Source organism: Hyperolius riggenbachi, unplaced genomic scaffold (assembly GCF_040937935.1).
Source record: "Hyperolius riggenbachi isolate aHypRig1 unplaced genomic scaffold, aHypRig1.pri scaffold_182, whole genome shotgun sequence".
Taxonomy (NCBI): Eukaryota; Metazoa; Chordata; class Amphibia; order Anura; family Hyperoliidae; genus Hyperolius; species Hyperolius riggenbachi.
The window spans coordinates 14,542-37,101 of NW_027152393.1; the positions used below are offsets into that span (position 1 = coordinate 14,542).

A 22,560-nucleotide genomic window follows, 5' to 3' on the forward strand; every position below is an offset into this window, starting at 1 on the left:
ATCGAAAGGGTTAAGCCTCAGTGTTTACTGTATGAGAGCTGCCTCAGCAGAGCTCTCCTGCAGTCTATTCACAGTTGCTGATAAGAACTAATTACACAAGCTGATCTGGCTAAACAAACACAGAACACAGAGAAGTGAATTTTGTCAGCAACTATATGTGGAATATAGACATTGAATTGTGTGCTGTGCAAGAGTTTAGAGGTCCACTTTAAGTGATTTGATAAAAAGCTAATGACTTGGTAATATAAAGTTAAAAACTTGGTTCATAGGCTAAATAGAAAGCAAACATGTTCCTAAATTGGTGAGCCATGATTTTGTCTCTCATGAATGCGCTTGTTTAATGTAAACGTAACCTGGATTATGTGACCTATCCAGACATAGCAGATGCAATGTATTCAGTATGAGACTCTACCCTAGTGCACTGTACATGTCATTACCTTCTGGAAATTGCTTTTGTATAAGGCTAATAGATATGTATAAGATATAACAACACCAACAAACTAATCAAGCTTTAATCCACAGAAAATTGAGAGAAACCATTTATTCATTTATTCTATGTTCACTGAAGATCAAACGTTTTAATGATTATGAAATATTACAGCATATTAATGAAGCTAGCTTGCACGAACCAGCGCATGCACGTAAAAAGGGCGTGATAAAGCCGAAAAATGGCTCATGCTGCTGTGGCAAATTTCCAGCGACGTTAATTACTATTCCCTCTCCAAGGTACTGTACAGTAGGGGTAAGATGCACTTCGGCTTCCAGCTATTGCTGGCGGAATTATGAACAGCGAATCCCACTGTTTTTATCATAATTTAGGCTCTGTCTCTTGCTGGCGCCCTCCCTGAGTGTCGCTATAGCCGTAACTCACATTATGGCCTATGGCTCGAAGCAGGTTATTTCGGTACCCAGTGCTCAGCGCCGAGCACCGAAGCTGGATGCCGTCATAGCACTATTCAGACTCCGAATTGAACCTCCCTCAACAACTTGCTACAACTTGGAGGAGGAATAGTATTTAGCGCCACCGAGGATTTAAGCAGGAGCAGCGGGAGCCTTCAGTCGGCTCAACCTGCGCCCAGCTCACCGGCGGCAGCACGTTACTTACGCCTATGGTGGTGCCCAAGTGTCCTCAGCAGCATGGCGCCCTTTTTATCTGACTCGTGAACCAGCAGCCTATAGGGGAACAGTCCACAGCCTGTATTAGGCCTGCTTTCCACTGGCAGCTGAAGGTAGTGAATTCACCGCCTGTCAGCTGCTCCAGTCCACCAGCCGGGCGGCACTTGCTAGGTCTCAACACAGGCGTTGGACAGTGGTTCCCAAGTGCTGCACGTAGTGTATGAAAAGGCTTGTTGGCGGAACTGCCATAACAAATTTGCATGCAAATGCATTGTGATTGCCATGTGACTTGCAAGGACGCTTGCAACTTTGGTGGGTGGGTGCTTGTGTGGATGTTTTTAATGGTATGGTTAAACCTATCCTATACATGTCACTGGACCACTTGCTGCAAACACATACACTGCTGACGAAGGCTGACTAAAGGCGGTTGAGAAATAGTAACAGAAACACTTCTCAACTGTCCACATAAACTAGGTTACGTTATTTACCCATCTATAGCACAAGAGGAACCAAAGATTGAACTTCATCCCAATCAGTAGCTGACACCATTTTTACCATGAGAAATCTTTACCTTTTCTCTAATAGATCATCAAAAGGGGAGGTCGTATCGCCTAGGTCCTGACATCACATTGTGGGAGCCTCGTAGTATTGTGGGAGCCTCGTAGTATTGTGGGAAATAACGTCTGTTACCAACTGCCAAGCAACCAGTATCTCCCTCTGTGCATATGTGTATCTATAAAAAAAATCAACCTTTTCGCATTTTTAGGGGATGGGGTTATAGATGCATATGATGTCTGATACTAATTTATCACAGTAAATTACACTTCACTGCACTATGTCACAAGATATTCATAAACGTCGGCATTATTTAGTAAGCATTTATTTCAATGCATGGAATACACAAGAGCGATGCAAAAGGAGACAAAAACAACTGTCATTGGATAAGGATCTCCGAGGAAGGACACAGTCCGGAACACGTGAGCAGCACGGACGTGATACAAGGCTCGGCGTGTGGGTGGTGATTACATCCCTGGGTAAAAAAAAGAGAGAACACCAAGAGCCCAATATATTGTAGTAGGTATCGGTAATGTAAAATTGGAAGAGTAATAATATTAATTTAATACTCACAAACCAGGGTAACCAATTAGGCAACCACTGTCAAAACAGGTGGGAAGATTGTCCTGACCCCACTCAGGATTAAAAAGTCGCTCTCTGTAGTAGAAGAAGGAAGGGTACAACCCTCCACCAAGGGGGGATTTGATGTAGATAATAGGATAACAGAGGCGCCAACAGGATAAAAAACACTAAAAGAACGTAAAAACCCATCTTGGTAATAGAGGAGGTAGTGATGGACTTACCTCCTCCAAGCAGAACATACGACTGTGGATTTTCAGTCCAAACAATTTTATTGGATACTCCAAATAAAGTGCAACGCGTTTCGCGGGGTACAAACCCGCTTCATCAGGCAATAACAGATAGGAGTAAACAGCATCTGCCAATATCATCAACGCTGAGACAGAGGCGCTCAGTGTTGATGATACTGGCAGATGCTGTTTACTCCTATCTGTTATTGCCTCATGAAGCGAGCTTGTACCCCGCGAAACGCGTTGCACTTTATTTGTAGTATCCAATAAAATTGTTTTGACTGAAAATCCACAGTCGTATGTTCTGCTTGGAGGAGGTAAGTCCACCACTACTTCCTCTATTACCAAGATGGGTTTTTAAGTTCTTTTAGTGTTTTTTATCCTGTTGGCGCCTCTGTTATCCCTGGGTAAGATTCATATTACAATAACTTTGAATTGGAGTTGTGTCTGCAATTGGTTATACACCATTTGGTGGCTGCATCATATCTGATCACACAGAGGTGATTATCACTGATTATCTATGCAAAATAGCGCTGACACTTGCCCGATTGCAGTTATCATTGTTGTTACCTGGAGGATGTGATCTATTGTGATCAATCAGTACGTATTTTCTGTATTTCTGCATGCCTTGTATTTGTTTTCACCACCGTTGATTTTAATTGTTTTATGTCATTTGATTCCTAATAAAGTTTTTGCTATTCATTATGGATGGATATCTAGCCTTTTTGACTATATTGCCATGGATGTCTTTTTTCTGCATATAAAATGGCAGTTGGTGCTGTCTGATATTTTTCATGTCTGCCAGTAGAAAAGATGATTACGTGTCGGCTGATTGTGGATCAAACAACATGAATAAATTACATGGCGAATATCAATCATGTCTTGATCTCTCTTCTATTTTTTAATTTCTTACTTTGCAATGTATTGATTTATTTTTTGCCCTTTTCGCTACAGTTCCTCTTTAAAGTATCCCTAACCTCGCTGTAAAATGACACAATTTTAATGTTTTTTTTATTTGCTGTGCTGTGACATATATCACAGCACCTTCCTCACCTTAAGCGTCCCCCCGGCCCCTGTTCTGCTCAGCTGAAATATTCGACTGAAGCAGAACGTTGATGATGGTTGGAAAATAAGTGTCATTACTTCCTCTTCTCTGCCTGTCCTCAGTAACGCCCCCTCCACTCGCCGCTATTAGTTCCTATCTGCACAGCGCGTTGGGGAGCAGCACTGTGTGCAGTCTTGTGCTAATTTAGCTCAGAACGATAGTGTACTAATACAGTTATTAGTACACTATCGATCATTCTGAGCTTAATTACCTCAAGACCTCACACAGTGCAGCTTCCCAGCACGCTGTACAGATAGGAACTATTAGCGGCGAGTGGAGGGGGAGCTACTGAGGACAGGCAGAGAGGAGGAAGTACTGACACTTCCTCCCTGCCCATCATCGAGCTCTGCATTTCGGCTGAGCAGAGCGGGAGACGGGGGTCACTAAAGGGGAAGGATGGTGCTGTGATTTATGTCACAGCACAGCAAATAAAACATCAGTAAAAACATTTTATTTAAAAATGAGGTCAGGGGCACTTTAAGCATTACTTGTCATTATGAAACAATTGTGCAATCACAGTAATAAACAGTATACAAAATGCATCCTAAGTTCATGAGTTTACAGCTCATACATCATGCAAATAAAGTAATCATATGTTGTTGGTCCCGGCTTTTAGTAATTACGTTGTTGCGCATTTCATAGAGCATCTACTGCTTGCTTTGTATATGGATGGACTGGACAGAGCTTCCAGATTGATTATGGATATTCATATATGCATTGGTCTTGTATAGAGCTCTCTTCCTTACTGCAAGGAGGCAATTGATTGAGGATTAAGAGTAACTGTTTGCATATACAGCAGCCACTCATACTAATTTATCACAGTTACACTTCACTGCACTATGTCACAAGCTATTCATAAACGTCGGCTTATTATTTAGTAAGCATTTATTTCAATGCATGGAATACACAAAAGCGATGCAAAAGGAGGCAAAAACAACTGTCATTAGATAAGTTCTTTGTTAAAGTCACATAAAAGAAAGATTCCAGTGATTGATTCTTTTATGTAGTGAAAGTCTTCCTACTCAATAATCCTTATCACCTCATCTCATGCCCACCAGAAGACCGCAGAAGATGGATTGGGGAGATACACAGTGATGAATGATCTGACGAATAATCATTCCCCGATCCATGTTCCACAATTTCGAATAGGGGTACAAACGGCGGGTGCAAGTGTGTCGCTGGGCGATCACGGTAATTTCCGCGGGGCTCAGTGGCGAGCGTTCCGACCATGCACGATTGGATCTGTCATAGCAGTCGTTCAAAGCGAACGATTATCCCGTGCAGCCGTCCATCGTTTAACATCATTTAACAAACTTAATTTAAACAATGTTGCGCGATATCACGGAAAATTGTACAACGCAAAAAAATAATTAGCTTAAAAATCATTTGGTGGGTATGAAGCTTTACACCACAATTCTTTTCGAAAGTGAAGTGCAGGTTAATTTGATTTACTGTGTGTATTTGTACTTATACAGTTTAGTACTTTGTATTAAACATATTTCTATCAATGTTTTTGGATTGTTAAATGAATCATCTGAGTTTCCATTAAGTCTTATGGGGAAATTTGCATTGGTTTGAGAGTGCTTTGGATTACAACAAGCATGTTTCTGGAAAGAATTATGCTTGCAAGCCAACACTGTACAGTATATTCCTTGAGTGTAGTTTGAAAAACAAGTAACAGTGATATACACAATGTAAATCTATGTTGTTGTTCAGTCGCTAATCAGCCGTGTCTGACTCTGGCCCTCATTCAATTAACTGTTTCTCATGAGATTTCTCCTAGTTCTGGAGCAAAGAATGCAGAGCGCTCCCAGCGATGGAAGCGGGATTGGAACGCAGCCGAGCCGTGCATGCACAGTACAGCGCGACTGGAGGTGACTGGAGAAGAAGACCAGGCAGAGGATCGGAAGAGCATCCTTTGGAGGACAGCAAGGGAACCCATGGCCTAAAGGGGGCTGGAGGAAGCCACATGTAAGTATAAATGCTTCTACATTATTTCTCAGGTATCAGGTTTCTCAGGTTTCCTATAAAGCGCATCTCCAGGCTCTTAGTTACCAGAATGCTCAACCACTTCCTGCCCAAACATAGACTTGTGCACCCCCCACCACCACCACCACCACCACCACCACCCTGCAGCACGTGTGTGTAGGAACATATCTGCAAAATGGTCATTTATAAGACATTCTATTTGCACTAATTAGTGAAAAATAGGATATTTTAGAGTACTGAAGTGAGCTGAGAAAAGTTAGATACTCACCCATGGAGAGGGAAGGCTCTGGATCTCAAAAAGCCTTCTTAGCCCTCTTTCCATTGTCTCCTTCCATTGACAGGCCCCGGTTCTTTAATCCGCTTGGTCAAACACCTATGTGGCCATTCCCCAAGTACTTAAGAAGACGAGCAGACTGGTACCGTGCACGAGTGAGTCCGGGCTCCTATGTGTGCAGTATGGATGCGTCTGTCTTTCAGGAGCACTCGGGATGTGAGTACTTCTGAGGACTCTTGAAGGTGTGGGACAGCAGAGGAACAAGGGGACTGAGAGGATCAGGATGGCTCTTTGGGATCCAGAGCATTCCCTCCACATACAGTAGGTAAATTTTTTTTTTTTTTCAGCTGGCTTCAGTATTGCTTTAAATGTTACATTTTCCTGTCAAATAATGTTTTGCAGCTTAAAATCTTGGCTTATAATTTTAATTACCTGACTAGAATATTTTGAATGTGCTTTAGTTGACATCAGTTGATCTCCAGTGCTGGAGATACAGAAAGGTCAGGGCCATTTTCTTCAAGAGAAAGGGCTATGGGCCAGAGCTCGGCTGATATAGGCTTCTGGTAACACTTACATTGAATATAATTTGCTGGCCCATTATAACTTGTCCACTTTAGAAGATCAATTTGTTTTTACTGAATCAGAATGGGAATCAGAAAAATTTATTCATCAAGCACGACTGGGTCATGCCCGGAATTGGGTTTGGCTCTTACATAGCTCTGAGTAGGAACAGGAATATAGATAGTACAACTAGTGATGCTCATCCGGATTTCAGATATCCGGGTAACCCGAATATCCGAACTTTTTTACACTTTCGGATTTGGATTCCGGATTTTTTTTTACATCCGGATTGCTATCTGCGGATAGTTTGACAGGCGACCCAGATATCTGCGGATTTGCCAGATATCCGAATTACAAGTTTGGTGGCAAAAAGACACACACACACACACACACACACACACACACACACACACACACACACACACACACACACACACACACACACACACACACACACACACACACACACACACACACACACACTCTCTCTCTCTCGGGTTAGAATTTGTAGGATGGCAAAAGCCAGCTCACATACATTGGCCAGGAATCAAAGCCAGCTCACATACATTGGCCAGGAATCGAACCCAGGTCACCTGCTCGGAAGGCAGCTATGCTCATCATTATACCACCAAAGCCTGCCTAGCATGAAACCTAGCATGAAACTGTTCAACAGTTGTCCGAAGAGAACCCCAGATAGCCATGTAAATTCATCTCTCTCTCTAGTGCAGAGTGGTGCAGTGGAAGCGTGCTGGGCCCATAACCCAGAGGTTGATGGATCGAAACCTTCCTCTGCTAGGCATGATTTCATTTCTGCACCTCGCTTTATCGCATGGGCAAAACGGTTTCCATAGCCCTGTAAGAGAAATTGTAATAAGGGCCCTGCCGTAACATAGAAATTACGGTAGCTAAGACTACTCCTGGGCCTTTCTTGTAGTTGAAGAGATGAGTGAACTGTGACACCACACTTAAAAAAAAACAAAAACAAAAAAAAAAAACAGCAAACAGAGAAGCTTCCCCATATTGGAGCATTGGATTTGGTAAATTTCTTAACCACTTAACGACCAGCTAACGCCCATAGGCGTCGGCAGGTCTTAAGTGGTTTACCAGAGCGGCCTTTCCATGTCAGTTCACGGAGGGTGTCTCCGTGAACAGCCGGAGAGCCGCCGATCGCGGCTCGCCGGCAAAATGTAAACACACGGGGAAGAAATCACAGCTGTTTACATCATACGGCGTTGCTGCGCAGCAGCGCCGTAAAGCAGATCGGCGATCCCCGGCCTCTGATTGGCCGGGGATCGCCAGCATATGATAGGCTGAAGCCTATCCTACAATGCGCAGGATGGATATCCGTCCTGCACCGCTCAGAGGGAAAGGGAGAGGGAGGGAGAGGGACGGAGCGCCGGGGGAGTCCACGCAGCACAGATCAGGCAAACCACCCCTGGTCCTTAGCCAAGGTGTTGTAAGACACAAGTAAGCTTTAGGTTAGCAGGAATGGTTGCATGGCCACCTAGCTTTTCATCCTTCCCAGGCCAGCTAGGCTCGCTTCAGCCTGTAGTGTTGGTGTGCATAGCTGCCCTCCAAGCAGTTGACCTGGGTTTGACTCCCGGCCAATGTATTTGAGCGTGCTTTTGACATCCTACACATCCCCGTAAGACAAGATCTTCCTCCGGAGGAGGAGGAGGAAGGAGAGGGAAAGAGGGTAGAAAGGTGTTTTTGACCTTTAAAAACGTTTTTAAAGCATTTTAAAGGCACTTCTGGTTTGTGTATTTGGATATCCGAATAGGTCGGATATCCGCGGATAATGCGTTCGGATATCCGCGTTCATGCGGATATCTAAAAGTTCAGATTCAGATATCCGAATCGGATCCGGAAATCTGAAAATCCGGATGAATTCGGTTTTTAAAAAGTACTATCCGAGCAACACTAAGTACAACAAAGCACAAAGTACTTGTCACAAAAGAGATGCGGATTCCGGAACTCAGAAACAGGATTCTTTATTCAACCACGGTACAAGAACAGGTTACAAAAGGTAAAAAGAGTCTGTGTCAACAGCTGTTTCGCGTGATCCCAAACCTCCTCAGGACACTCAGACCTACCTACTTCTTACCCCCACCCACCTATACTGTATACTTAGTCTTAGGGGCGGGCCTACAGCCCTCAGGTAATGGTGGCACCATTAGCCCATATAAAGAGAGGTAGTACAGACATACAATTCTATTCAGATAAACACAAAGTACAGCAGTGTCAGCAAGATTCAGTGCGAAAGCAGTGTGTTTTCACCAAACACCAGTTGCAACCTTAGGAGGAAAGAAAGTGAGCGGAGAAGGCGATGGAGGTGGGAGGGCATGGAGGAAGTTCAAGAGGCTTACTGCCGAGAGGAAGAAAGAGTTCCTATGCCTTGAAGTTCTGGTTGAGATGGCCCAAAACTTGCGGCCTGGTGGTAGCCAACCTAAGAAGCATTGGCCAGATTGTGAGGGGTCGTGGGTAATCCTCAACCCTCTGGAGCGCAATATGGAGTTGTGTAGAATCTTCCAGCGAGGGGAGGGATCTCCCTATAATCCTCTGCACTGATCTGATGACCCTCTGTAATTTGTATCCATCCCTGGTGGAGGAGCCAGCATACCAGACCAGAATAGAGGAACACCGGAGGTGTGCTTTAAGTATTCCTTTCATATGATAGGTCCTTCTCAGGTTTCCAGGTGGATGGGTTAGGATTTACATATGTGAGATCCATAGCTGTGCTTATTTTAAATACTGTTTCCTCTAGGAAAATAGGTTTCCAGATTTCTTCATCTGAACTACAAAATGTAACTATTTCAGTTGTTGTAAGGAAATTGATAGTTGAAGTTTAGTTTTGGCCTAACAGCTCCATGAAAGGTGTGGTGACATCACCATACTCATCAGAAACTAGATGCAGTTGCATACATACGATCAGTCATATACATTTAACTTCATCACAACCTCATAGCATGTACAGTATGTATGTTACCTAAACTATGCATAGTAATGTAATTAAAGCTGTGAAGTTCTGTAATCCGCTAAGCTTAGCAGCAGATTAAGGTAAAGTCTATAAAATAGACACCACTGACCCCGGAATGGCCAGTGTCCTAAATATGGATGTGGTTCCATGTTTCTGATTAGCATGGTGATGTCACTGAGAGGCACATACGGAAAAAGAGACTGGTTTGAATGTATATAAAGCCCTGTGTCCCTATAGTGTCAGCAACAAGCACATATAATCCTATAATAACCAGAAAGAAGTCAACCCAACCATGACTGCCAGAAGACAAACTTCATTCACAGGTATGGACAGATTTTGCAGACATATCCTACCTTCATTTTATGACCCAATTATTATTTTGTCTACTATAAGGCTGTATGGGATTTCCATTTGCTTATGGGGTTATACTTATGGGCATTGTTTCACCTGTCCCTTCTTGGTCAAATGTTATCACACAAATAGTTGGGGGACAGAGATAGTGGATCTCCAGAAAAGTTGATCACCTTTGGCGCTGTCTTGCATGGGTGTTTTGGGTTTTCTCAGGATAGATATCTGCAACTAAAGATGTTATCAACAACATCACCTGATCTCTTGAGGTGCGTACACACATGCGACTATGGTCGTTTGAAACAATCGTTCCCCGATCGTTTCAAACGACGATCGTTTAAAAAAAAGCAGCCAACGACCATTAAGTCGAACGACGGATGAGCTAGATCGTTAAAAACGAACGATCTAGCTTGCCGGATTTTTTCCAATGACGATCGTTTGCAAAAGTAGTTAATCGTTGGAAACGGTCGTTCGTACTAGGCTTGACATGCGCATTTCGCTATTTCTCCATGGAACTTTTCATTTTGATGCGCAAGCGCAATAGTTGCTTTACGTGATGTAACGTTCGTTCTAACGATCAGATCGTTACACACTTTTAAAAGCTAACTTTACTTAGATCGTTCTTTCCTCAATTAACCACTTGATGACCCACCCTTTACCCCCCCTTAAGGACCAGCGTGGTTTTTAGTGATCTGTGCTGGGTGGGCTCTACAGCCGCCAGCACAGATCAGGGTGCAGGCAGAGAGATCAGATTGCCCCCCTTTTTCCCCCCCTATGGGGATGATGTGCAGGGGGGGTCTGATCTCTTCTGCCTGCGTGTGGCTGGCGGGGGGGGGCACCTCAAAGCCCCCCTCCGCGGCGAAATTCCCCCCTCCCTCTCCTACCTGCTCCCCCCCCCCCCCCCCCCGGTGACCGAGGCTGCACAGGACGCTATCCGTCCTGTGCAGCCAGTGACAGGACGTCCCCTGTCACATGGCGGCGATCCCCGGCCGCTGATTGGCCGGGGATTGCCGATCTGCCTTACGGCGCTGCTGCGCAGCAGCGCCGTACAAATGTAAACAAAGCGGATTATTTCCGCTTGTGTTTACATTTAGCCTGCGAGCCGCCATCGGCGGCCCGCAGGCTATTCACGGAGCCCCCCGCCGTGATTTGACAGGAAGCAGCCGCTCGCGCGAGCGGCTGCTTCCTGATTAATCAGCCTGCAGCTGGCGACGCAGTACTGCGTCGCTGGTCCTGCAGCTGCCACTTTGCCGACGCACGGTATAAGCGTGCGGTCGGCAAGTCGTTAAAAGATCGTTCATTGTTTACAACGAACGATCGTTGTCGCAAGTGTGTACGTAGCTTTGCTCTGACACCTGATCAATTCTTTGATCCTTAAAGGACCACTATCACAAAAAAATTTAAAATGTTAAATACATGTAAACACATACAAATAAGAAGTATGTTTCTTTCAGAGTAAAATGAGCCATAAATTATTTTTCTCCTTTATTGCTGTCACTTACAGTAGGTAGTAGAAATCTGACAGAACCGACAGGTTTTGGACTAGTCCATATCTTCATGAGGGATTCTCGACATGGCCTTTTTTCTTTGTAAAGACAATTCCTGAAAAGGATTTATACAATGATGTTAGCCAGCCTGCCTGTTCACTGTACAATTCTGTGGCAGTTGGACAGAGCAACTGCCATTCACTAAGTGCTTTTGAAAATAAAGAAAACCCTGAGGCAGGGGTCACACTTGTCTTTCAGTTTCTACACTTTTCAGAAAACTGAAAGACAAATGTGACCTCTACCTTACAACAGCTAATGTAATTTATAGAGAAAACTGACAAATTGCGCAAGATGTCAGTTTTTTTTCTGCATGCGAAATCTGCATTAAAGTGTGACCTAGCTCATTGATTAACATGAGTTCTCAGTTGAAGTCAGTTTTTCTGTGCAGAAAACGCGTACGAAAGCCGGTAAGTGTGACCCCTGCCTGAGAATCCCCATGAGGAGATGGGCTAGCCCAAGTCCAAGTAAGAAGCCAGTGGATGTCTGAGCACACCATGGTTCACCTATGGATAAATAAAATCACCTCTGTATTGACTGTCCCTCTACTATATTTACTGATATGCATGCCATAGTTTATAGTTTATCAAATGAATTTATATGGAACGTTATTTTTAATTAATTTTGCATAAATGCTTTGTAAAAAATGTGTTGTAGGCTTTGCAAAATCCCAAAATAGTTACTGCACCAGTTTATGGTTCTCCAGTGACTGCCATATGGCCTGCTCACACCCAGTCAGTCAGCCTGAAAGGCTCTACATGGGCATGCAGGGAGAGAGTGATTGCTCTGTTCAGAGCAGGATCATCCACCAGGCAACCTAGGCAGGTGCTTGGGGCCTATTGGGTGTCAAAGGGCCCACCTGCCACCTTCTCTGACCCCTCTTTACTTCGGATTACCAAAAATATCACAAGGAGATGCTAAACCTACTTCCTTTCCTAGGGCCCCATTACCTCTGAAGGGCTTGGGTGATTTCCTTGCATTGAAGGGCATCCATGGCTATAATTATTAGTTAATTCCCAGGAGAGTTGATCCAGGGATCATCTGACTGCCATCTGGAGTCGGGAAAGATTTTTCTCTTTTAAGGCTAATTGGTCCAGACCTAAGGTTTTTCGCCTTCCCTGGATCAACTGGAATATGTGTTCAGGATGGTGAGTGTGTTTTTTTTTCTCAGGTTGAACTTGATGGACAGACGTCTTTTTTCATCTAAACTAACTATGTAAATATTTAACTATCTCTGGCTCTGTTAGCTAAAACCATGTCTGGCAGATTTCTAGGGCCTTTATCCACTGATAACAATTCATTCAAATTTTTTGACGCTGATCACGTCACTGCCAGAATACTGGAAACATTGCAATTCTTGTTATTCAATCTAATTTTTCCTGGAAAGCAAATGCTGTCCCCGCTCCATTTGTGTGACTGTGTTTCGATTAAGTCAGTGGGAGCGCAAAAAAATGCATGCCCAGCAAGGTGCTATGCGATTTTCTTGTGGTTTCACTTCTTTTTTATGGAAACTAAATGAATAAAAAAAAAAAAAAACACACCATCAAATATAAAAGTCGCACAGAAAAATGCAAATCAATATTGAAAAAAATGACATTGTGTGTGTTTGCAATTTTGAGGCCAAAGGCGCAAGGTGTGATTCTGACATATTGCTGTGTACTCCTACCTCTACTGCCTGAAGAAGCGGGTACAGACCTGCGAAACGCGTTGTATAAAAACCCTGGAGTGTACCAATAAATTTACTTATGTTGAACTACACAGTTTTTGTGTCTGCTTGGAGGAGGTAAGTCCACCACTGCCTCCTAAGCAATTTTAAGTATTTTAAACACTGTTTTTACTCTTTTGGCGCCTCTGTTCAGTCTGTAATACAGACTAACCAGCAAGCTCATGGTGACCCAGAACTTATTGGAGTGTGTAAAGGACTACAATGGTCCTAAAAGCCCCCTTACTAAGATGTTAAGAAAAACAAAAGTTTGCTTTCCTAAAACAGAAAGAATTTGCGATAATTCAGGTTGGAGTGAGCTTGAGATGTCTCCTGAGTTAGGAATATAATCCCATGCTGAGCTGTAAACATAATCCCATGCTGAGTTATGAATATAATCTCACACTGAGCTCTGAATATAATCCCACCCTGAATCGTGAATATAACCCCACGTTAATTTGCATTCATAATGTTACTATAACTTTTTTGTTGCAGGAAGGTTTTTCTTTGCACTTCTGATCTCCAATTTGGTTCTGGTGAGAAAGGTGGTCTTGTCCAATCCAGTCTGTACCCCAGGGACTCTTCAGTGCCAAGTTCTGCTCAGCGATCTGTTTGATAGGGCAGTTCGTCTCTCACATTACATCCATTCTCTCTCCACTGAAATGTTTGATGACTTTGTAAGTATATCTAAAGCCAGCAACCCAACAAAGTAGTGCTACAGACAGACACCCCTCCCAGAGGCAAGGGACCATAGAGGGAGCAGCTCCTACAGCCTCAAGGGCTGTGGGGGGCCCCAACGACATTCCCTTCCTCCTGATAAGGGGCTGCCCCTCCAGAGAAGGTGGTGTCGTAAGTCACACTTGTTATAGATGGTGGAAGTCATTTTTTATTATTAGTATTATTTTATTTAGTATTTATATAGTGCCATTTTAGGCAGAGCTATTTACATAGTAGTCATGTCACTAACTGTCCCTCAGGGGTGCTCACAATCTAATCTCTACCATAGTCATACGTTAATCCTTGTCTACAGCCAGTTTAGGTGGAAGCCAATGAATTTATCTGTATGTTTTTGGGATGTTGGAGGAAACTGGCGTGGCGAGAGGAAGACCCACACAGACACGGGGAGAACATACAAAACTCTTTGCACTGGCTGGGATTCGAACTGGGGACCCAGGGCTGTAAGGCTAGTGTTTGTTATGTTAGGTTAGTTCTATTTGCAGACTCACATGGTAGATTTGAAGTGATAGGTTTAAATCATGCTTTTCGCAAGACCTGTGACCATTACACACACGTATGGAGGAACCAACAAGTTGTACAAAATCTTTAATAATAGTAGAGAGACACCTAGTGACTAAACTGCAACACTGCGTATTGCTACAGTTAGCGTGCCACCATTCTGCTGGTTTTCACATTTGTTATTTGATTCATGATGAGCCTGGATTCTATGTTTTTTCTTTAAATTACACCCTCCACATCATCATAGCTGCAAATTGCATTGTGGCCTATGGTGGGGCACCCAAATTATCTATACTACATAAAAATCCTGTAATCTGATTTTTTTGTTTTGTGACTTTAGTTCATTTGCAGAATATGAAATACTTCAATATCTCAATTTATTTCAATTCATAATATTGTAATATTGATGGTGTTCTCATGATCTGCGCATGGAAGAAAAATGTTTTAGCCATTTATTTAGGAAAGGGTTCTTTACAGTAAGAGTGATTAAGATGTGGAATGCATTGCCACAGGAAGTAGTTATGGCAAATTCTATACCTGCATTTAAAGGGGGCTTAGATGCTTTCCTTGCGTTGAAAGACATCCATGGCTACAATTGCTAAGAATGCCCAATGATGTTGATCCAGGGATTTTATCTGATTGCCATATGGAGTCGGGAAGGAAATTTTTCCCTTTTGGGGATAATTGGACCATGCCTTGTAAGGGTTTTTCGCCTTCCTCTGGATCAACAGGGATTTGTGAGGGAGCAGGCTGGTGTTGTACTTTGTTCTCTGGTTGAACTTGATGGACGTATGCACTTTTTCAACCCAAGTAACTATGTAACTATGATATGTGCTGGAGTGCCCCCACCTGGCTGCTGGACAACTGTCTGGACTCAAGTAACAGGGCTGGCAGTGACCACCTGGAGCAAGTGACACACAATGACCACACTGTGTGCATCATTGCTCTTGGGGTTGTCATATATTACTATACAGCGCCAAGCTGCCAAATCTCTTTAAGAGACTTCTTATTGCTCACTTGGTTTATCTGATTTTGTCTAGCACAAAATCTACAAAGCCATGTTTACGCTGTATATCCGATTACAGCACATTTCATATAACTAGATGACGGTCGTCTTATCTATTAAATGTGCTTCACTGCTTTGGATGAAATATTAATATAAAATGCATAATGAAGATTAACAATTTATAATAATATCTAGCACAGTTCTGAAAACTAGGAACACTTCCAAAGACCACAGATGGGTACACGACTTTCAAAGAACAAGAAGGCATCTCATCCCACTAGAGATCACTAGAGATCAACGAGAGGTCAATGAGATACTACATTTTTTTTTTCAAGTTGCATGCAGATTTAAAGAGAACCTGAAGTAAATAAGGTATATGGAGGCTTCCATATTTAATTCCCTTTCAAAAAGACACCAGTTGCCTGGCAGTCCTACTGATCTATGCAGTAGTGTCGGAATCACACTCCTAAAACAAGCATAAGCAGTAAAGTGTTGTACCGTGTTAGCCATGAGTAAAAGCAAGAAGTTTTGAATCAGGATGATACCATTTATTGGCTAACTTAGAGATGGATAAACAGTGAGCTTTCGACTTATAAAAAGCCTTTGTCGGACTGGTTCCTGACCAAAACTGAAAAACACAGCTTATATACACTGACATACAGAGGAGAAACATGTGTTTTTCAGTTTTGGTCAGGAACCAGTCTGACGAAGGCTTTTTATAAGTCGAAAGCTCACTGTTTATCCATCTCTAAGTTAGCCAATAAATGGTATCATCCTGATTCAAAACTTCTTGCTAAAACAAGCATGTGGCTAATCTTGTCAGATTTGTCAGAACCATCTGATCTGCATATGCTAATTTAAAGTACCCCTGACCGGTTTATTATAAACATACTTTTAATACAGTTATATTTGTGGTGCTTTGACAAATGTCACAGCGCCATCCTCCCCCTCCAGCACCCCCTGCCCTTCTCAGCTGTAATCTTCGACTGAGCAAAACGTCGATTATGGACGGGGAGGAAGTGGCAGCTGTGTGAAGTAACACCATCGGCAACTATAAGCAGCGAGTGGAGGGGGCGTTCCTAAGGATGGGCAAAGAGCAGGAAGTACTGCCACTTCCTCTCTGCCCAGCTGAGTATAGTGGGGGGTGCAGGGGGTGCTGGAGGAGAAGGAGGCCAGTGCTATAACAAATAAAACTGTATTAAAAGTATGTTTATAATAAATCAGTTTAGGGGTACTTTAAGACCTATAACAAAGTATTAGAGGCAAAAGATCGGCAGGACTGCAAGGCAATTGGTATTGTTTACAAGAAAATAAATATGTCAGCCTCAATATCCGTCCCACTTCAGGTGAGAGATGATTCTGACTGGCCCAGTTGAAAGTGGTATGTAAATGTAATTCTGGAAAAATATCAACTCATCGATTATCAGCAGAGAGATCACTGTTGGAGCATTGGCAATGTATCATGTATCATCAATGTAGATTAGACATTAGGGCCTTGAGTCACCAAACGCCAGTATAATTGCCACCCTGCTCCCGCTGAAACTCAGGGCCACGTTAAATACTATTCCCCACTGTGTTGTTGCACCCCGGGGGGCACCAGTATTTTTTTCTAATTTGAGCTCTGACACCCAAATTAATTACTGAGCTCCACTATAACCCTAATTCTTATTACGTGCTATTGTCGTGCCCAAATGATCACGCCAAATTTAGCTGATCCGCCTGCATGGGATGTACACATCTGAAACGCCCATATGAAGCAACTGACAGGTACATTCAGCTGCCCATGTGAATTGGCCTTTCTTTCTTTCTTTGTGCATAACCACACCCATCTCCCATTAGTGACATCTTAGTGGTGGGAAGGAATAGCTCATGTTAACAAATGGCTGCAGGTCATACAAACTGGAAAAAAATTTTTGTAGAAAGTGCAAAATTCAACTGTTTTTATTTTTGGGTGAGCTGGATTGAGAAATGAACGCAGGAAGCAATAAACAGTAGTGGGAAGGAAACTCCACGTAACAATCATGAATTGGTCATTTGGGGTTTAGTGACACGTGTAGACAGGCCCGGATTTACATCACAGGAGCCTATAGGCACAGATGTCCTGCCATCTTAGACTTTGCCCTTCATGAAACTACAAACCCCTGCCAAACCACACGTTTGCTGGCTGGCCCAGCTGTCACTTCTCCCCTACTTCCCTTACCCATCATACAGGTAACTACAGGCCCCTTAGCATTAGGTAGCCAGAAGTACCCTCAATATTAAGTAGCTAGAGGTGCCCCCAAGGATTAGGTAGTTACAGGTGCACCCAAGTCTCGAACTGAAGGGAGATCTCTTCAGTGGAATACTGAGAGCTGGGTGAGTAATCTCTCATATACACTCTCATCATAACTCTGCATATGGAAGGAGGGAGGGAGGTGCTTGGGGAGGGGAGCAAGCCGCCTTTCCATCATCAGACGCCTGTAGGCACGAGCCTACAGTGCCTTATGGTAAATCCTGCCCTGCTTGTAGACACAAGTTTGAGAAGATGCTGGTCAACCCAGATAATGGTGTGATGAGACAGTATTCATAGAATAAATGTATTATTGTTGTTATTTGCAGGATCATCAGTACCCTCAGGGTCGCCATTTACTAGGGAATGCTTTAAACAACTGCCACACCTCTACTCTCAATACTCCAGAGGACAAGGAGCAGGCGCTACAGCTGCAAGTACGTTCATCTAATTAAGCTCAGCTGTTACCACTATACTATATTATTATGATCAGGCTTATTCTCAAAGTTTGGCACCTTCAATGTCTTTCAGTCTAATGGGCCAACAATATGTTTTTTCTCTTGATATTCTCTCCACATTTATGGGTTATGGACTCCAGGAATGGCTTTGTATTACTTTAGAGAACAATAGGGAATCAGCTTAAAATTCCAGCCCAAATGACATTTTATATAACATTTTTTTGGATGATTTTCATACCACATGATTATTTTTTGTGGTCATTCTTGGCATTTATACTGTTTATTAACTTAAAACAGGAGAAACGGTATAATACATTAAAAAGATTATTTGTAGGGTTAAAGTGGACCTGAACTCAGAGCCTCCTCTCTGCTCTAAAATATAAGCAACAGCATAATAACCTTTAAAGAAAAACATTTATATGTTACAGCTGATGCAAATCCTGCAATAAATCTGCAGTGTTTCTATTTTCCTTCTTTCATAGAAGCAGACATAGGGTTAACATCCTATGTTTACCAATTAGCTGCTCTGCTGTGACAGCCATCTGACACAGCCGAGAGATCAAATTACACTGGTGATTAGTCACAGATGAGAGGGAATTAGACAGACTCAACTGTCTAAATACATACAGGGTGCATTTCTTTATGTTTTCCTTCTGTCCTGTGCAAGAGTTCAGGCCCACTTTAAGCTATATAGACTTTAGGTTAAAATAGCAGAAAATGACAGTCTGGCTGTAGCCAGTGACAGTTCATATCTGGTGGATTCCGCTAAACGTCATATACAGTCCTACATGGAGGGAACGTGTAAGAGAAGCAGGAGGCTCCCTGCTATTAACAGAGACAAAGCAATTGGCTGAACAGTCCTGCAGAGGTTGCTAGTTACCCATGTTACCCATATTCTGATGAGTCTGATTCTGATACCGTATGTGGTTTTAGCCTTGTTCCTTATAATATTATGCTAGCAGTAGCTGACAGTGTGAAGCATGATACTAAGTGGCTAGTTCTGTGCCACAGATGCCAGGAACACACCATGCAAATTCCCATGAGACCGACGGGTCGAATCTGATCAGATTCCCGATCAGACCTGTCAGGAAATTATTGATTTGACGCATTGTTCTGATGGGAAATTGCATGGTGTGTACCAGGCATAACTGGAGTGGAGGATGAGATGTGGACTGCATAGTGAATAGTAGCTTGCTGTGACAGTGAATAAACTGGTGACAACATGGCTAGCTCTGGGCCTTTAACTGGAGCAGGATGACAAAAAATGTCCATTCTCCACTCTAGTGGGAACAGAGCCTTACCATCACTTCCCCATGCAGCACCGCGAGTTACACTAGTAGCACGACCGTTGCTACGGTAACATGCGTTACTAGCGAGCTTTATAGTTAGTAATGCAGGTTACCATAGCAATGGTTGTGGTGCTCTAGTACAGTGTTTCTCATCATTTTATTACTATGTACCCCTTTTAAAACCCTGTACTCACCAAGTACCCCCTAGTATAGTAAACATTATCACAAGTACCCCTTGACAAAGATATATTTAATCATAATACATGATAATTGGTTCTAAGCAATGTACAAGCATTTACTATTGCTTTTAATTAAATAAAACACTAATTTGGTGTTAAGATTTATCATTTTCTAAAACTCTAAATTTCTTATTCTTGGTTAAGTATATGAAGCCTGAGTACCCCCTGGAACCATCAGAAGTACCCCCTGGGGAACGTGTACCACAGGTTGAGAACCTAGGCTCTAGTACAGCAAGTCACGCTACTGGTGTGGCTGGCAGTGCTTAGTGCAGAAGTGACGGTAATACTACCGTGCGCTATTTGTGCTCTGCAGTATTACCGGCATTTAATGAATCTACTCATTATTTGTTTATCTCATGCATTAGTTCTCCTTAGGGCTTATTTCCACTGGGAGCCAAATCAGCTGCCATTCTGCTGCGTAGCTGGAGCCTGAAGCGCTAAGCCATCCATGCACGGCTATAGTGATTCAGCTGCGTGCTGCAGAAATCCGCAGCATGCCGTCCAGATTCACTCCAAAGTGCGATCTGGACGGCACTCTGGGGAACACGATGATAAATGTCCAATGTACTCTATACGGAATGAGTCAGCACTATAGCAAGGTTTAGCAATAGTCATAGTTGCTGCTATGGGACCCTGGAGCAGGAGGGAAGCCAGGTGGTTCCAAACATCAAAGGTGGTTCCCTTTACACTTCCGTCCATCCTCTGACTTTAGAACTCTGTGTCCATGTTTTGTATGCACTGTACATTGTATATGAGTGTACGCTGCCATATCCAGTCATATACACCGGGAAAGGGAAGTTCTCATTGCTAAATTAAACCATACCTAGATCTGGGGGCCAATCAATATTGACATTCTTTTGTATCCCAGCACGGTGATTTGCTGAGCCTTGTAAACAAGTTACTACGCTCGTGGTACCAGCCACTGCAACACCTGTCCATGGCGGCTCCTGATCACATGACCAGGAAGTCAAAAGAAGCTGAAGAACACACACGGATACTTCAGGGAGGAATAGACAGAATCTCAGGAAGGGTAAGTAGCTATTTGATTACTACAAGGAATGCTACAAAGAACACATATCAGGAAGTAATTTTAACAAAATATTAATCCAGGGGTTTTAAATTGGGTACCGCAGCTACACTGTGGGAAGGGATCATGTTTTCCTCACTGGTTATATTACAACCAGAGGATGGACCTCCAAGCACTAGAGGTCACTGTGGTTGGGACGACAATGGGGATATGAATTGTGGGTGTGGGGAATCAAAGCTTTGCTGAAATGCCTTGTGATTTTGTAGTTACATCCCTGGTTGTTCACATATTAAATGCATGTGGCCATTGCTATATGCATTGCTGTGGCCGAAAAGAACTGTACTGAATGGAAAAATCCTTAACAATGTATGGAAATGCATGAAGCAGTGTGATATCGCAGCCCACCACAACACTCCAGCCATCATATTGTAACTTGCATTGATAAAAAACATGATATCAATGTATTTCACTTCACAGATGATGACTGATCTTGATGAGTTTTTCCCGCAATGGATGGGCCCTATAGATGCTCCAGTGCCACCGGGAGAGTCTCAGATGTTCTCCATCTACCACTTGTTGCACTGTTTCCGCAGGGACTCTCACAAGATCGACAACTACCTGAAGATCCTACGATGCCGCATGGTCCATGCCAGTAACTGCTAGCAGAGTAATCAGCAGTGTTCTACCGCACTCTTGTCCTGTTTCCCCCCTTTTCTCACTTGTCAGTTCTACCTAACATACGTCCCTTCACAGCACTCACAGCAGAGAAGGCCATTTGGCTGCTGTTAGTTACTGGATGTTTTGCACACCCGAATAATGCTGGCCATACATGATTGCACATAAGGTACATATCTGCCATATATAAATCATGTCCTAGCTTGTCACAGTGCTCCACTGAATATTTCTTCATGCTTCAGCCCACTTGATCTCCCAGAGTGACCTTTCCCAATCAATTGTCAATCGCCAAACAATCAAGGAGGCTTTTAAGTTCCCTGACTTGGAGATCTGCCAGGTCTCTCCCTGAGCTCCGCAAACTAGTGAGGTCTGCCCAACAGTTGTTGAACCTAGGGTCAAAACTTAAATACTTACCTAAGTAAAATATTCCATGCCGTCCTCTGCCTGCCTGAGACCCTCCTGCCAATCGCAACCTTGCTCCTCTTCATGCACGAACGAGATTGCGCTGCGCCTTCACGCCTGTGCCGTAGCACGGAGCTGCTTATGCACATGTGGCTCCAGCTTACTGTGGAGTCGCGGCCGAGCTTGCACATAGGTAGTACAGCTGTGCTCATGCTTGAAGAGGAGGGTGGTAGTGAGCGTAGAATCTGACAAAAGCTTGTCAGATTCCTTTGGGGGGTCCGTGCTTGGCAACGGTGAAATGGAGGAAGGCGTGGGAGGCCTCTACAGGATCCAGAGGCCTCCCTCTCCCTAGATATTTAACTTTTGACCGAAAAGGTTCATTCACAGCAACTCCGGTAACGCATGTAGCACTGCATTTTAACATAACACACAGTACTCAGTGCAAAATGACCCATTGTTTTAAATGGGGCCCTTCTCTCTTTCTCTAATGCAATGCAGTGTGCAATGATAATACACCGTACACTGTTAGATGCATTTTATTTACTGTGCTACTTTTATTGTCTACTGAGTTACACCACACTGAACCAGAAAAACTGTGTGACTGTGTTAAAATGCAAAATTAAAAAGCTAATGAGTAAATATGCTCAGATTTGCTAATAATTTACTAATTAAATTCATGATCAACATCTTCCTTAATCCATTTGGGACCACCATGCTCTGGTCCCTTAAGAACCAGAACATTTTTTTAATTTTACACTTCCTGATCACTGTGATTGGCTCACAGTGATCAGACGGTCAGGAACCAATGAAAATGACTCCTGACCGATGTATGGAAATCTGTTGTCTGAAGATCTGTTCTGGCGCCTGGCGGGGATGCGCTTGTTGCGTCCCGTGCACGGGAGCCTCTGGCGTTACAACCACGCCACATCAAGCTTAAAGGCTCGTACACACGTCAAACTGAAGCCAACGACGGGTCCAT

General features: G+C 43.3%; 1 protein-coding gene across 1 annotated transcript; it reads left to right on the top strand.

Annotated features, from left to right (window-relative positions):
• The first annotated feature begins 1,603 nt into the window (after positions 1-1,603).
• Positions 1,604-22,180, top strand: LOC137543723 (prolactin-like). Its single transcript, XM_068264852.1, has 7 exons — positions 1,604-2,190; positions 5,369-5,556; positions 9,624-9,709; positions 13,476-13,657; positions 17,821-17,928; positions 20,346-20,507; positions 20,982-22,180. Exons 3-7 carry the CDS (start codon positions 9,679-9,681, stop codon positions 21,165-21,167), a joined length of 669 nt encoding a protein of 222 aa, XP_068120953.1. The 5' UTR covers positions 1,604-2,190; positions 5,369-5,556; positions 9,624-9,678; the 3' UTR covers positions 21,168-22,180.
• The last annotated feature ends 380 nt before the right edge of the window (positions 22,181-22,560 follow it).